Here is a 16,434-nt window from a genome sequence, read left to right on the forward strand (position 1 = left end):
TCCCAAGGTACTGTCAGTCTTGGGCAACGAAGCAGGCAGAGGTCCTGCGAACAACCCCGCAGCCCTCATTGCCTTCCGGGCACTGCGCACATAGACAAAGAAGCCATGTTACAGGGGCAAACTTCAATTCAGGAATCGTAAGATACTGCCGGTTGTCTGAGCTTGGAGGAACAGCTCTGGATGGGGGCTCCACGTCCCACACATAGTCTGATGCTTGGATTATTTATTAACTCGACCATTGTTGGGGCTACAATGAACTACAAATAACAGCCTAGGGAGTGGCACATAAGACTGAGTGACAGAACTTGGCTTAGTCCAAGCTGCTGTTTTTTGCTTTGCTGATGTTTTTGTAATGGTGTCCCTTTTGCTCTGCGCTGTTTCATCATTTCAGACAACATGGGAAAATGATCTATTCCCACTCTTCACACTGCACAAGCTGGAGCTGAACCCAAAGTCCTCCTGTGTTCGCTGTGCTTCAAGCACAGAAAAGAGAAGATGACCTTTTCTCCTTGCAGTGAGACAGAGTGGCAAAACGTCCCCTAGAAACCATTAATAAAAAAGAAAAGATGCTGCTAAGCAGCTTTCTTTTGAAACTGAGCAGCCTCAAACTTTTCTTTGCTTCTAGTTGGCAAAACCAAATGGTCACGTTAGCTGAAGCACATGAACGTAAGTGCTGCACAAGGAACTGACATGGCCAGCTTCTTGCACAAGCTCCCCATTCACTCAGTCCTGCCCTGGCACTACTCCTTTTCCATACAACCTGATGATTTATCTTTCCATGTGACAGACAGGCAGAACTGGGTCCTCCCCCTCACTCCTTACTAAACACAGCACAGCACTTTTCTGGTCTTGGTGTCATTATACTGCTATTTACATTTATGTGCACTAAAGCTGGAAGTCTTGCTCCTGCAGTAGCTCTCCTGGGATCAGCTTTGACCTTTTAATTGCTGTCTTGGACCCTGAACAGTTCTCCTTCAAACAATTTCATCGCTCCGTAACTAAGTTGCAGCACAGAGATGCTTAATGTTTAATTATGTGAGTTAATTCTCTCCTTCCTCCCTAACTTGTGGATTTGGAGGCTGATTCCTACAGACACTTCCCTGCATGGAGCTCACACCCACCTACAAAGACCAAGACTCCTCAAAGCAGGAGAAGGTACAGGATACACTTAATTTCTTAGGACAAAGGCAATTACAAGTCCAGCTCTGTTACTGCCGACCCTCTTCACCCAAGCCACTACCCAGTCAACCAATTTACTTCCATCTCCTCAGATCTGCGGCCATTTAAACCAGAGATCAAAATAAAGGATATGAATACATCTCCAACATGCAACACAGCCATAAATATAAATGCTCAAGCAATTGTGGGACTTTGTCCAGGACATGTCGCACTGCAGTAAAAGATGAGAGATTTGGGCTAGTTTTTTCTGGCCATGAAGCACCTGACTTCATGCTAATAATAGCAAAGAGCTGTGCTATATAGATGTAACCATTTGTTTGCTTGTTTTATGTCAACAATGTCAACAGCTAAATTACTCTTCAGGTAAAGACACCACATGATATATTTTAGTCTCTATGACTCACTGAAGACAAAAAATGCTTTGTGAATCATCATCATCAGCTATCATCCAGTAAGATTTACACCATTTTAGCAAACTGGAATGACATATCACACCAGTGACCTAGACCAGCAGGAGCGTTCAGATAAGCTGCAAAACCTTCCTGGCCAGAGCCCACACTGAAAAAAGCTGATTGGTTCCATATCTGAGGGGAAAAAAAAAGGGGACAAGGGGCAACAGTGTGTGAACAGTGTTCCCTTCATCTGATGCACATAGCACTCTTTACTTGTGTGACACCGGAATAAACCTTCAGCTAATTATTCACCAAAGCACCATCCTTAAGAGGGAAAAAAACCTGCAATGCCGGAGCTCCCATGGCAGAGGTTTTGCTCTGCCGAAGAGGGAAGGCTGGAATATCCCTCATGTCCAGCCTTTTCTTACTATTCCCTTTTAGAAGCTCATCCAGAAAGTTTGAACAAAGATGGATCAATGCAGGAGACAGCACAGAATTGTCCTCATATAAAGCAGTCACGGTTTAAAAAAAAAGCAAAGTTTTTTTTTTAACTGTAAAACCTACTTTTTAGCAGAACTGGTAGCTACAGAAGCATACTTTACCCTCAGCCTGTAGTAGAATGCAGCCAAGGTTAACTATTAAGCAAGCTTCATTAAACCTTTCTAAATGGTGCTGTTTGCTACCATTACTCGGATGCATAATTTCTTTGAACAGCAAGGGAATTATTACCCTGGATATCACTTTTTTAATTATATGCATTAAGTTATTATTCATGGCCATACCTAATTACTCTTCAGGACATTACTCAGGATAAACATACAGAGAAGTACCACTTGATCTTATGGCTCTTAACCAGAGGAATTGTACAATAACTGTTCCTAACTGGTTTTACATGCATTACTCTTCTAGCACTTCGCTTTCACAGTATATCTACAATTTCAGGAATCTTCAGAAAAATTTGGTTAGCATTCATTTAAACTCATCTCACAGCCTTATCCTTTTGTAACAACCTATGCTGAGCAGTGTTGCATCTCCTAATCTGCAAGTGACAGCAGGAACCTGCAGCCCTTATGACTGATGCATACCAAGTGCTTCTTTTCTCTACAAGGCCTTCCTGACGTGGGATTCTGATGATGAAAATACCAAGTAACTGATGATCATCACAGCACGAACCCGAGCTGGCTGCTTTTTCCAGAAAGATGAGAGTTTGATCCTGTTCCTACAGAACTCATAAAAACTTCCCTAAGAAAAACATGCTTGATCTGGCTGCTTGTGCCAAAAAGCTTTCTGGGGGCTTCAGTGGATATGGACTCAAGGTACCACAGGTCCCCCCCTACTATTTCAGCTGTCCACGATCAGATGCAGGATGGAAAGTCTCCCGTAGCAGGAGATACTGCTTAGTATAGCAGTTCCTCATACAGAGAAAGGCTGGCTAGCCACAAAAGAAATGAGCCTGTAGCGCAGGAATAAGGAAAAAAGGAAAAGAAGAAAAAGAAAAAAAGAGATTTATGCAGTTCTCATTCTCAAGAATGCTTCTCTATTTGATCAAGAAGCAAAACAACACCAAAGCCCAAGTTATTAAAAATCATAAATGAATCCAATGTCTAATGAGAAAAACCAAAGCCTTTTGTGACTGGACAGGACATACATTTTGCCAGACTGTCTCCCCTCTAGAAAGCCCCTTTATTTAACATGGCGGAACTGTAAATTTCACAGCAGCTTGGCGGTTTGGGTTTGCAAAGCAGGAACATCTTGAAAAAAAGCAAACAAATCAACAAATTCTGAGAACCCAAATTGCTAGATTGCTGCAAGAATTCTTGTGAAACGTATATTAGTCCTTCTGTCATAATAACCAATAGCGAGGTGTAGGAAATAGAGCAAGCAGGGCTGAAGTAATCCACCGATCTGATTATGCAGCAGAGTTTCTGACCAATTGAGCTGAAGCTCGTTTCACTTCTGAGAGATTGCTTCTTCTCCTTTATAAACGACAATGTTCTGGTCTGTTTCATACACTTTGACTTTATAAAGAGTTCCCATGGGCAGGAGCTTCTTGAGGTTTTCCCAGATGAATACTGCAACGTTCTCTGTGGTGCTAAAAGTGAAACATGAGCAGATTCAGAATTGACAGCAATGATATTCGAGGCTGTACCCAGAAAGGCGAGGGGGGATGCTGAAGGCCACAGGGAGCCAATACGGGCAGCTTTCACATGATGACACCCTGAAGGTAAGTGGGGCTTGAACCATTGCCAGCAAACATGGATTAAATGAGGTTTAATTAACAGGTCGTATCTGTCTCCCAAAGCTGTCCCCAGCACAGGCTCGTGTGACAAATAGCAGCCTGCAAAGGGCTCCTCAGCCGCGAGCAAGCGGTGCTTTCCTAGTTATGTGGGCAGCAGCTGCCCCAGCAGACCTGCACCCAGCCCAGCACAGCGAGGCAGCAGGGCACAGCAGCAGCGCTGGAAGGCAGGCAGGGCACCCAACACCTGACACGCACAACTGTGTGTCACAGGTGTGTTACACACAAAGGTATCAAGGCTTCTCTCTCAGATGTTGGACTAAGTCTTGAAGAACTGTTCTTTGACCCTGCAACCAATGCCACGAGGAGTCTCCAACACCCACCTCACAACCTCAGCAAAGTACGGCACATCCTTATCCAGGTTTTTGTGGTCAAGTGGTTCCATGATTGCCTCCTGCAGAAAGAAAACAGTGACAATCTTGTCCCGCTTTGTCAGTGGAGTTGGGGTTCAAATTACCATGCAAATGGGACTGGAGCAAGGCAACAGTATGTAAAAAATGGGTAAGACCCCTACATCCGCCTGTTAACTTCCTAGCTGGAGACATGGTACTGCTTCACATCACAGTGCTAAAGCGTTTTAGTCTTAAATCATTCCTTAATTTCTTCTTTATTTCCTACCATCATCACCTCACCACGTCTCCACCCTGGTACTAGACAAATTGCTAAGCTCTAACCAATTCTCCCAGGAGATGTGTAGGAAACTAGTGCTATTACCTGCATATATTCTTTCAGGTCTGTCAGGTTTATAACCATTCCTGAGACTGGGTCAATCTGCAGGGAAAACAAAAAGGAGATTAGTAGCCTAGCTACACGTCCGTATTACCACGGTTGCCATGAGCCTGTACAAATCAGACTGGGAGTATCTGTGCACTCAGGACATCTGAACCACAGGAAAAATATCTTTCCACCTTCACACACCGAGTTCCAGCTCTACTCCTGTGATGTTCCCAAAGGCTAGGTACAGCATACAAACAGCTCCAGTGGTTCCACTCTCTCATAAAAGCTGACATCAGGGAGAAAAAACTCACTGAAACATTCAGTCTTCAAGCAACAAACCTAGCATGACCGTAAGCAGGAAAACGGGCATTAAACTGCTGGGCTGAACAACCAGGGACAAAACAGAGACCAGCCTGAGCTAAGGGCATCCTCCCATCTGGAGAAGGCACAGCTCCAGGAACAAAATCGGGTTGTGTGGTTCACAACATATTTGGGGAATGCAGAAGGAAGAAGCTTTAAAATTTTAGTTTCTGATCTGAATAGATGCCCCCTGTCCTATGAACTGGAAATCTTCAAAAGATGTTTGGAAAACAAAAAACAAAGTCTAAACAATTCACTCTGCAGAATACAAAGAACAATGACAGGATGATGGGTGAAAAACAACTGCAAAAGCAGAATGTCCTTTTATATTTGCAGCAAAATACCTCGATAAAACAGCAGAGAGAATCAGTTACTGGAAATGCTAAGCCTCTCTCTGGCTCAGTAGTCATCCAAAGGTGACTATACATTCTGCAGTGAGGCTCTGGCAGATTAAATTATGTGCCCAGAGGATGATTACAAACTTTGCATTAAATACAGTCCTGCAAATCCTCGTTAGAGGCAAGGTGAATCCAACGGTGACTACGGAAAACCTTCTTCTATAGTGACGTGTACAGACTTCCCACAAACACCCTAGGAAACTTAGCAACTGAGCTAGAACTTCAGTACTGTGGAAGATGGGGACCCATCTGCCACACTCAGGAATGGAAAAAAAAATGTTGATCACACTTACCTCTCCACGCACAGTGACTATAACTGAAAAAAAGAAAATATCAGGTCACAATGACACCATGAACCTAACAACAAAGTACACTATCAACTGGACAGACAACCCATTCATCACTAACCACTAATAGCTGCACAAGGACTGGTGCAGGCTCCCCAGCACTTAAAAATAGGACCTTTTTTATAAAATGGGTACCCGTTCCATAAAGAATAATGACTCAGAATCACCCAGCTCCTTGAAGAAGTCATTCTCCAAGGTTTGATGCCCAGAGACACACCACTGCCCCTTGCAGGCAGAGATAAGACTAGATGACTTTCAAGTACCTATTCCCCGTGACAGCCTGTGCTCTGCACACTCAAGATCAAAGTTGCTTGATCAGCAAAGTCTTCTGCACAGTGCAGACACTCTAGGTGCCCATTTGATCACCAGACCTCTGAGATAGTAAGATGTGAGGTCAGCTAAGAAGTCTTACGAAATCACAGAACACCAGAGAAGGAAAAAAAGGGAGAAAGCGGCCGCCAGCCCTCTAAGAACTAGAATCGCTGCAAGGTATCATTTCAACCCAGAAGTCCCTTCAACAAAAGAGACAAATGCTTAGAAACATCATCCTTATAAGGTCAGCATTCCTTCCCACAAACCCCAGGAGCTGAGAGCAGAATCACAGCCCACTGGGGAACTCACAAAAATAGAGAGACAGTGATTTCAGGAATAGTTTTAGCAGCATCTCCCTACCTTTCCAGCACTTTTTTTTTTTTTTTTTTTTTTACAGTGGGAACATCCTTCTTATATGAAAAAGCAAAAACTGTTGTGCCACTAAGTCACCTTTAAGGCAAGGGATGAATCTTCAGTACAGCAACCTGTCAATCTGTCTTCCCTGGTAAAACTAGTAGCTTTGTAAGAGAGATTTCAGGGTACCTACAATCCACAGTGCTAAACAGGAAGCCAGCCTAATAAATGGAGAGATCTGATTCTACATGCATAGGGTATAGATGGTAGGAAAACAACTTGTGAAAACAACATTCAAGTAAGGTTACAGGCTGTTTAAATTGCATGTCTTCTGCTTAGAAAAAAATCTTAATTCAAAATACAATGATTTTGCAGATTATAAACAAGTAGCTTTGATTCATGAAGTGATATTTTGAGAAATTTATTATCCATTTAACCTAATAGCTTGCAAATCCATGCCATGGTTCAACCCTACTGCTGCTGAGGAGTCCCTCCAATTCTAAAAAAACTCAAAACCAGCCAGTAAAAACCATATGACTGCTGAAACACACGACCGGCCCAGCTCTCCCATGGGTTATTCCGCCTTCAGACCAGCCTGCCTGAGAGCAGCCTCTGTCCATAACTACATGCGTGAGCAATCCCTTACCTTTATAGTTGTGTCCATGGCCGTTTGGATTGTTGCATTTCCCAAACAGCTTCAGGTTTTCTTCATCACTCAGTGACTTACTGTGAGAAATACAGACGCGGTATTCCATTACAGACATTTACGGCTTCAACGGCAATTGCTTTCTAGCTCTTCCACCTATTCACTCTCCCAAATTTAACCTACTAGCTTTTTCTACCCAGAAGCCACAAACAGAACCACGGGAGCATATGGCCCATGAAAAACATGTCGTTGACAATGGGGTTTTTGTTTGCTGTGGTTTTGTATTTACATATGCAGGTTTCATAACAACTACCTACTATCACTGCTGTATAAACACTGCCAGCTATTCACATATGAATACGGCAAAATGACTTGGGCTCCTAGAAGGAAGCGCCTGGAGCAAACTGTGCATATTATTACTAACAAAGTTTAGGGAACTTCTCCAAGAAGTGTAAAGGACAGATTCCCTCCCTGAAGCTTTCCTTTGAAGAAAATTCACGTGCCTACTCCGAGGAATACTTCATGTCAAGCCACTCTTTAGGAATACCTAAGTTTTGAGAAAAAAGCGACAGATTAGGGGCACGGCGAGTTGCTCACGCACTGCAAGTGTAATGCCTCCCGTTTAAAAACAATACTTCAGCTCTCATTCAACCTTCGTCAAGCACTGGTGTCGAAAGTCAGCACTGGCCACTGGAGGCTGCAGAAAACGGACTAAGCCAAGGAGAACCGGGAAGCGCTCGACGGCAGGCAGGCACACCGGCCTCCCCGCGCCCGGCTGCCGAGAGGGGACCTGCGCCGCGCAAACGCCGCGCAGCTCTGCGCGCCCTCCGCGCCTCCCCACCGCGGACGGCTGGGGGGGGAACCGGGCTGCCGCGGCTGTGCCCGCCTTCCGGGGCGGCGGGGCCGGGCCGCTCACCTGTGCAGCCGGTGGCAGGCGCTGAAGGAGACGCTGCGGGAGACCCGGGCCAGCCGGGCGGCGGGCGGCGCCATGGCGGGCCCGCGGCGGGCGGTGCTCGCGCGCTGGCGCGGCCGGCTCCATCCGGGCCCCGCGGCTCGGCTCGGCTCGGCTCGGCTCGGCTCGGCTCGGCTCGGCTCGGCAGCGCCGCCCGCGGGAGCCGCGGGACGGGTCGGGGCCGCAGCCGGGGGGCGGTGCCCGCCGCGCCAGCCCGGGCGATTGGAATTGCAGCGGAAGGGGCTGCCCGGGGGAGCGGCGGAGTCACCGTCCCCGGAGGTCAGGGGGAGGTGGTTTGGCGGTGGACTCGGCAGCGTTAGGGTAACGGTTTGTTAGGGTACCTGGGGTTGGTTCAGATCAGAGACCTGACATCTGCGCGTCCTGCCTTTTGTCTTCTCATCGACGTTCCTCTTTCAAAGTGTTTCATCCGCTCCTTTATCCTGTAGAGGTAATGTTAGCAGCGATTTGGCCTGCGGGCCAACAGTTTGACTTGCTTGCGTTTTGTTATATTACGATAATTGCAGTAAGTGTATTTATAAATGCACCAGTGCACCGGGCTGGGTCTGCCAAAGGACAGCCGGCAGGCTCTGAGTGCCCTTGGAAGGTGTTTGTGCGGCAATCCAAGAGAAGCGGTTCACAAAGCGATCCTCACCTGAAAGGACCGAGATACCAAAAATAACTGAGCTCCGTTCACTCCAAACCCCTGTGGTATCTGAGGAGCTATTGTTAAACCTTTGAGAATGCCCCACTCCCATGTCATGTGCCTAATTTGAGCTGATTTACAAAAGTAAGTGTACGCAGCAGTCCCTCCCTGCACCAGTCACAGCTGCCTGTTGATTCCCTTTGCATCCTGGCAAACTAATTTGACCTCTGTCAGGTTATGAACCTGACAGAGTTGGAGGAGTGCACTCTGGAAAAACATTCATGGAGTTCAAGCAGAGGAATCCATGAAGTGTGGTGATTTCCAGACAGCTTTGGGAGAGGGGATGAAACTTGGATTTCTCAGTGCTGCAAGGGTTTGAATGGTGGTAACTGCAGCAGCATATTCCCTTAATTCCTGGAAATTCTTGGTGCCCCAGGGATAACTGGGCCTATCTGCCACAGAGCGGCAAAACTCCAAGCTTCAGGGCAGGATCTCTGAGTTTTATATAACAGGAACAGGAGAAAAAACAGCTCTTAAGGTAACATAGTTTATGTGCGCACAACACAGGCAGGGGCTAGGATTGCGTGCTGTTGAAGTACACAGACTTTGCACTGCAGGGCATCTTTCTTCCTCTGAACTATTGATCTACAGCCCTGCCTTGGGTGCTCTGGCTGCTTGCAATTAACACCGGGTTTCACGTGAGCTTCAGACACTGCCTTTCCCCTTCTCACCTTGCAAAGAAAGAAGTTTAAAGAGCAGCAATGGTGACAGAAATCTACCCGCAGTAATTAAGCACTTCGTTAGCATCATGCAGCTTCCAGTCCTGGAGGTGTGACCTCTCTGGGGGTTGTTCCCTCCCCCTGTGGACGATAGGCTACAAGAGGGCAATTTCCCTGACTGATACGGCAGGTTAGAGACTGGAAGCTGGCTGCAGGAGAGGAGGCAGCCGGTTGACAGGCCTGGAGCGCCAGCAGCGGGAGATGTTTGCCATCTAGTGGCTTTGTGAGTTCAGCTTTGGCGTGAACCTCTCCCTCTGCCTTCACGCAGGGCTGCTGCCCAGATGTACAATCTTTATTTCTCTCCCTTGTCTTTTCACAAGACCTGTGAGGAAGGTGAAGAAAGGTCAGAGAATAGATAAAGCTGGGTTGTTAGGTTAGAGCGAGTCCGCGCCGGTGTGGTTCTGTTCTGTCTGGCCTGGCCTTCAGAACATCAAGGTGTTTGAGTTCGATATGCTCAACTTAAGAGCAAAGGGATATCAAGGCCAGATGTTTCATACTGATTGAATTAGGAGGAAGGGCAGGAAACGTTAGCCATCAGAGCTGTATCCAGGTATACTATTTAAGCAGGAGCATAGTACAGATGTGTCATGCATGCCTACAAGATGATGGAACGTAATAAGGTGTGTGTCAGGGTTGCAGCTGTTGCCTCTTGTGGCACAGCACAAAGCTGGCCATGGGTCTCACGAGGGCAGGAAAAGGAAAGAAGAAACTTCACAAGGTTTTATTTGAGGGTACCGTTAGTGTACAGAGAAAACCACTACAAGTACAGGTTCTGTAAGTGTTTGCATCTACTTTCTGGGGTTCACTGGAAGCTATCTTTATGCAATGGGCGTGAAATTACATCTCTTCATTGGACCTACATGTTACTATGTTGGTTTTACTCCTCACTTCTGCTTTACACATTTCAGCCAAAGTCACTGCCCTAAGCACTGATACTCTCTTCCCTTCAGAGCGCATTGCTACCAAGGGAAGGTAATGGTCATCATAATTTCAGTTTTCTCCTTTGCAAGCCTTAGGCATGGCAACCTTTGTGAACTGCCGCTAACTGGTCTATCAAGACAGTCAGAAAATTAAGATAAAGCAGGAGGCTGTTTGAGCGAAGGGGCTTCTGCCTTCCTCAGACCCTTTGCTGTGTATTCTTAGGAATACAGCAGTAACTCAGAGGTTATGATGGACAAAGAGCACTTCCTTCATCCAGGGCATAATGCCAAGGTGGAAGGTAAAAGAAAGCAGAGTTTTCTTTCTGAGCTTGACCTGGCCCCGAGTTACAGGAGATGACAAGGTCTTCAGTCAGTGGGAAGTAAAAATGCCATGGAATCCATAAGGCATTTGCACTGCGACTTCTGCTCGCCCCAGTTCTCTGAAGGTCTCTGCATCCAAGACAAGCAGGAAAGCACTTTGGTTCTGCAGGTTGAAAAGAAAGTCAGAATGAATGCCCAGGCTGAACTTCATCCCACTGCCCAACCCAGTACATATGTCACCCACAAGGGAGCCCAAATGTACAACCAGGCCATACAGACTAAACCTGTAAGACAATTGGCCAGGAGCACTGATAGTTACAGATGCCACTCAAGAAACACATTCCAAGGTGCACTCCTACTTGAAGTTTGCCTGGGTGTGCTCGACAGTTGCAGAGGCACACACCTTGGGGAGCATGGTGCTAGAACTATCTGCCAGAGCACCTCAAATTCAGTGTTCATGTTTAGAAAGTATATCTAATACTATGTGACTTTGACGAACTAGTAGCAGTAAGTTACCTCAGCGGGCGAGACCACAACAGACAAGATGACTCCACTGTCTTCTGCTGTGGCATTAGGCACTGGCACAAACACAGGCTCTGATGGGTAGGATCCATCCTCCTGCCAAATCTAGCAAGCATAGTAATGTAAGAATGTGTTTCATTTCATTAATACTTGTCTACTACAGTTAGCAGTGTTGCAAGTTGGAGTGCTCCCCACAAAGATACCCAGGCATACTCTGTGCTCCAAGAAACCTATGGTTCAACCTTTTAATTAATTCTTTTGATTTCCAGTAGTATGATGGTGCCAGTGTTGCGACAACATGCCCATTGTGTCAGGCATTATGCAAACAGGCAGTGAAAAGCGTTCCTATTACTCATTCCATCCAACCATTTGCACTGGCACAGGTATAAGCTACAAGCGTAGAAACCACCACCATCCTAGCTGGCACACCACCCTAGTGCAGACCATATTGTGCCCACGCATCGTGGAGAGAGAGGTACCATGTCAGCAGAGAGGAGACCTATCACCATCACCACCTGAGGTCGTAGCTGCTACTCTTACTGCAGGCAAAGCCATAGCATCCCAAAGCTGTGCTGAAGGATGTCACCCTTACTGCAAAATGAGTGTCTGGAGCAGAACGATTAAAATGTGTGTCTCTTTCTGAGGATTACTAACTCTCTCTAGCCTCCAGGAAAGTCTCTAATTAATAAGCATTTAACAATTTGGAGATCATTATTCCATGTTTAAGGGAGACACATGAAAAATCCTAGCTTGTGTTTGCATTTGGAAATATCCTAAACTTTGTTTCTTGCCCAAGTCATAAATACTCTGGCAGTTTATCTCCAACTGCCTTGGGTATTTTCTGTACTCTCTGGTAAGAGATGACTCTTCTTTGGCCTGGAAGACACATGCATACTTTATGCAACTCTTTCTTTTCTGTCATCTATCTAGGAACCTGGAGTGATATCCTATCCCATTTAGTAAGTGTGCCACATTCATAAGGTGCTAGGTGAGAGATGAAATTAGGAATCTCACCTCAGACCTATTTGAACCAAGACCGCTAAAGAGTAAAGTGCCTACTAAGTGACATATCTTCAAGGCCAGTTCAGTGGAATGACTCCCATTGCTGAAAAAAGATAATCTCACTTCACCTTGAAATTCTTGGTCTCCACATCAACCTTGATCAAGGAATCACCAACCAAATGCCGAAAACCACATCCATAGAAGTAACGGTACCTCCTACCATTGTACCGAGAGTAGTTGATCTGGGGGAACTCCAAGCCCCCAACCTTTTCAAAGCCCTCAGGGTGGAGATTTTCATGTGTGCACCAGATCTAGAAGAAGTAGGCATTAGTAAGTCTCAGTTTAGCTTTGACTGGGTGGAAGACCTGATTGTCCCACCAACCCACTGCACAACCATTGTGGAGAAGAAATGTTTAAAGATGAGCTTGATGTTGCACTGAGGCAGATGGAAGTATCAATTCCATCTCCTTTATCTGTTTCGCCCAAAGAACTGACTCATCATCGCAGACCTTCAAAACTTCAAGGATCAGTCTAATGTGAAAAACAGGAGCAAATCCATGTATAACTGCACTCCTGACTCAGAAAATCCCAGGTCCAGTACTAGTCAATCTGATGTACAAAGTACACACAGAGATGACTCCACTCATAGTGGACAACTCGTGTTCTATAGCACCGAATGCCACTGTAGGGCCGTTCAGAGCTGGAAGCAAAGAGCAGTTCTGTACCCAAGTGAAAGCATGGAGGATTTTGAGAGTGAGGCAGCTGAAGTTTGGCCAAATATCGTAAAGGCTCATAATCCATTTGGGCATTTTTGGAAAGTCACAACCTGTCTTTGCTCTCTCATTTAAGGCAACGTGGTAGTCTTTGTACTAAACCACCAAGTCCCATCTTAGTAAAGACCAAAACTCGCTTGCTTGGTGGACAAGATTTGAGAATATAATAGCACAGGATGATAACTGTTGCAGGCAATCTCACCACAGCCATAAATGCAGTTATGTAAGTCTTTAATACATACCTTGCCATCTGCATCTTTCACAGCCCTTGCCAACGTATAAGGCAGTGGGTTCAGATTCTTCCCCACAGGTGTGTCTGAATTCACATTCAGTGGGAGAACAAAGCGACGAGGGAAAGACCGGGATATAGAGTCATAAATCTATTATAGAGACAGAAAGTTACGGTGATGAAGAGAGAAGAATGGCATTCCAGGATAAGTGCGGCTTTGGGGAACAATTCTGAAGTTTTAGACATTCCTCCCTCCCCTGAAATTTTCTTCTTCTTTCTATTACGAGTTTTACCAAGCTTTGCTTGTTCCAGTACTTTACAGTAGAAAACAAAAAGACAACCGATTAAAAGATTCAGCATTGCTTTCACAGTAATTAATGCTGAGCTGGGTATGCACATCACTCAGTTATCCTCCAAATCCAGTACCGGGACATTTGCTGCACTATATTTTATTCAGTTAGAACATCAATCCTTTTTACAGCCTCTCCACATATGCACCTCTGACTGTGTGACGTAGGCCCTTCTCACCCAAGAGCTAGTAGTGGAATTACAGAAAATGGGACCTCCGTAGCATTGAGCGAGCAGAGGGGGATGACAGTATGATATGGACACTGACTATACCACTTGCTGTTAATCTTGCCGTGTAAATGTTGGCTCTCTGTGAAATTAATGGAAGGAGGGGCTTGTCTAGAGGATGACTGGAAATACCTGACTAAATGCCTCTGGAGGAGTCTCCCCTCTGCCGCAGACGATAAGGCGAGCAGAAGGAGACTACTGTACCTCAGTTCAATGCCTGAAGTTAGCCTGCATGATTTTCCTCTTCCATTTGCAGGTACACGTGGACTTCACGTTTGGGAAGTCTAGGGTAGTGGTGAATTTATTTGGGGAGCGAAGGGGAGCGTGAACTAGCAGCCCCCAAGAGGAACAGTTCCACCATCGCCACTAAAGTTCTGTTCAAGCCAAGGTTAGAACCCATAATACTTCCAAATAGTAAGCCTTCTAAATGAATAGTGGCGAGGGCCCTGGTTTGGTGTTTTTCAGTTACTTCAATCTGTAACTCACCAGTTCAATGTGAAACTTCACTTTAATCATATATGTTAATCTTGAAACCTGCTTTTCAAAGCTTTTATATTTTATGTAGCCACAGTAAACTTATTGGTTGAGGAACTCTGCCAGACAAAATATGGTTTGGTCAGCAAGCAGAAGCACTAAGCTTGCTTCGGGGAAAGCAGACAAATCATGCTCAGGCATGTCTTAGTCTTTTGGTGCAGTGTAAATTTAAGATTCTGTTCTGAAATGACTTGCACTTACGTGTGTGTATACAGTTTAATGGTTATGCTACTTGTCAGTTAAAGAACGTGGGTGTTGGAAACACATGCCTAAGGTTGTCATAAGGACACCTTCAGGCAGATCAAACTATAGCTCTTTTGTGCTCAGAAAAGGCTGAAAAAAAGCTGGAATCAGTTTGCAAAGCAAACGGTCCTATTAATACTTTGCTGTACTTGAATTAATATTCACTACATCTTTGCAAAAAAAAAAAAAAAAAACAACAGAGGAAAGCAGAACAAAATGGCCCTATGGAGACACTATACATTTTTCAGATCAGAACTGACTTGCTTCCAGACAGCTCAGAATATAGACAGAACAAGTTCAGATTTGTCTGAACTTGTTGTAGAAATGCCTGCCCTTCACCCACAGTATGGTGGGTTTCCAATAAACACATCTGCAGTAGAAGAAACGGAAAGCACCGCTACTTTTCCAATGTATGACCTATGCAAAATAATGCCTCTTACATGGCTTTAAATGGTGCTTTTGACAGAGTTGGACATAAGTGATTTATGAGTACATGTTGTAACATGAATGTGAGGAACAACGTACGGGTTTCTGTGATTTACATAATAAAGGCTGGTTTTCTGAAGTAAACAGGTTTTCTTTTTCTTCTGCCCTTTAAAAGTCATGCAAAAACTTATTTTGCATACTTTCTTGAGGGGGAAATTTTATTACACAGGGATATGGAAAATGAGTATCACTAGAAATGAGATTTTAAAACAGAAGTACATTCTGCCAGGCTGATGGAGATCTGTGTCACACACCAGTTTTAAAAGTTTCAAGGAAACACTCCATGGAGATTATCTGCTAAGAGATTTAATAGGAAAGAAAAATACCAACACATCAATAGATCACAATTTTGGTTTTTTCATATAGTTGTGGTTCCTTTCCCGAGTTTACATCCTCCACCTTGTGGTCCCCCACAGTGTTCTCCATTCTACTAACCTGAATCTTGCTTCAGAAAAGTAACTCAACCAGTGTGAGGCTCCATCAGATCCTATGCAACACAATGCAGAGATCTTACCTGATCTAGACCTTCCCCACTCTTCCGCAGATTCTGCAGTTTGTAAGTAGCCAGAGTTGTTCCATCATCCTGGCAGCACAGATCAAGGACCACACAGCCATTATCTTCAAAGGCATTGATTTGATGGAAAGTAGCAAAGGGCTTACTGTACCACTGCCCTGGCAGCACCTAGAGTCACCAAAAGAGAGGCTAAATTTCCTCTCTAAAGATCCGAGCCACACCTTAAAGTTTTCTCTTCTATCCCCCATTTTGTTCCCCACTCATTCCTCGGTATTTGTCTTTTGCCTTGGTGTTACTATAGAATGGCTGCTTTAAGCCAGTAAGTAGGCAAAACCAGATGAAGAAAAGCCAAAATGTAAAGCAGCCCAGGATAGGCCCCTTGCTGTCATGACTCTATCCCTACGGCAACATTCCCAGGCTATGACTGAGCATTTTATATTCTGTAGTACTTAGGAACTGTATTTCAGTCCCCGTGCTGCAGTCCCGGGAACCCCAGACTGCTTATTTCTGCCTGTTATTTTAGGGCTGGCAAAGAAATGAATCAGTAGAGAGGAAAATGCATGAAGTAATTCCATTTTTAATAAACCTACACCCATGTTTATAAAGCCTATATTGCAGTAACTTCTGGATTGACTCATACAGCTGTCTGTGGCTGCTACCCAGCAGTCTTCTCTTGGGATCTAAGATTCCAGCTACAGCTGCGCAGCTCCTGAAAAGGCCAAAGATTCACGTACCTCCCCAGTGTGCTTATTCACCACATGGAAGCAAGTATTGTACTGAGGCTCCCAGCTTATCCCTTCAGAAATGGCTTTCCCACGGAGTTTGGAAGTGATAATCTGCAAAATATTCAGCTTGATGGGTTGCTCAATGAAAATTATGTAGTTTTCACTCATTCCTGAAAAGAAATGTATTAGGCAAATGAGAGGATGAAAAATCTTG

General features: G+C 45.1%; 2 protein-coding genes across 2 annotated transcripts in view; both read right to left on the reverse strand.

The window, feature by feature from the left end:
* Positions 1 to 209: 209 nt before the first annotated feature.
* On the reverse strand, positions 210 to 8,065 carry PTS (6-pyruvoyltetrahydropterin synthase). The gene is made up of 6 exons (XM_074162422.1): positions 7,918 to 8,065; positions 7,002 to 7,081; positions 5,636 to 5,658; positions 4,582 to 4,638; positions 4,191 to 4,261; positions 210 to 3,663 (listed from the first exon to the last, which is right to left on the reverse strand). The coding sequence occupies exons 1-6, from the start codon at positions 7,989 to 7,991 to the stop codon at positions 3,522 to 3,524; spliced, it is 447 nt and encodes a 148-aa protein (XP_074018523.1). The 5' UTR covers positions 7,992 to 8,065; the 3' UTR covers positions 210 to 3,521.
* Positions 8,066 to 10,077: 2,012 nt separating this feature from the next.
* The window catches only part of LOC141474482 (succinate dehydrogenase [ubiquinone] cytochrome b small subunit, mitochondrial), a 44,628-nt gene continuing 38,271 nt past the window's right edge, over positions 10,078 to 16,434 (reverse strand). Inside the window, exons 8-13 of the mRNA XM_074162400.1 lie at positions 16,230 to 16,390; positions 15,496 to 15,663; positions 13,156 to 13,293; positions 12,269 to 12,451; positions 11,133 to 11,243; positions 10,078 to 10,779 (exon numbers count right to left, since the gene is read on the reverse strand). Of these exons, the coding sequence (XP_074018501.1) occupies positions 10,666 to 10,779; positions 11,133 to 11,243; positions 12,269 to 12,451; positions 13,156 to 13,293; positions 15,496 to 15,663; positions 16,230 to 16,390 (875 nt within the window). The 3' untranslated portion in view covers positions 10,078 to 10,665. The remainder of the gene's footprint in view (positions 10,780 to 11,132; positions 11,244 to 12,268; positions 12,452 to 13,155; positions 13,294 to 15,495; positions 15,664 to 16,229; positions 16,391 to 16,434) is intronic.

This window comes from Numenius arquata, chromosome 22, assembly GCF_964106895.1.
Source record: "Numenius arquata chromosome 22, bNumArq3.hap1.1, whole genome shotgun sequence".
Taxonomy (NCBI): Eukaryota; Metazoa; Chordata; class Aves; order Charadriiformes; family Scolopacidae; genus Numenius; species Numenius arquata.

Bases quoted from the DNA above. Each gene is read 5' to 3' on its own strand.
- PTS (XM_074162422.1), bottom strand. From the start codon at position 7,991: ATGGCGCCGCCCGCCGCCCGGCTGGCCCGGGTCTCCCGCAGCGTCTCC. The intron at 7,082-7,917 runs GTGAGCGGCCCG...TATTTCTCACAG, and splicing joins GCCTGCCACCGGCTGCACAG to TAAGTCACTGAGTGATGAAG. The intron at 3,664-4,190 runs GTGGGTGTTGGA...TTTCACTTTTAG, and splicing joins TACTTTGCTGAGGTTGTGAG to CACCACAGAGAACGTTGCAG.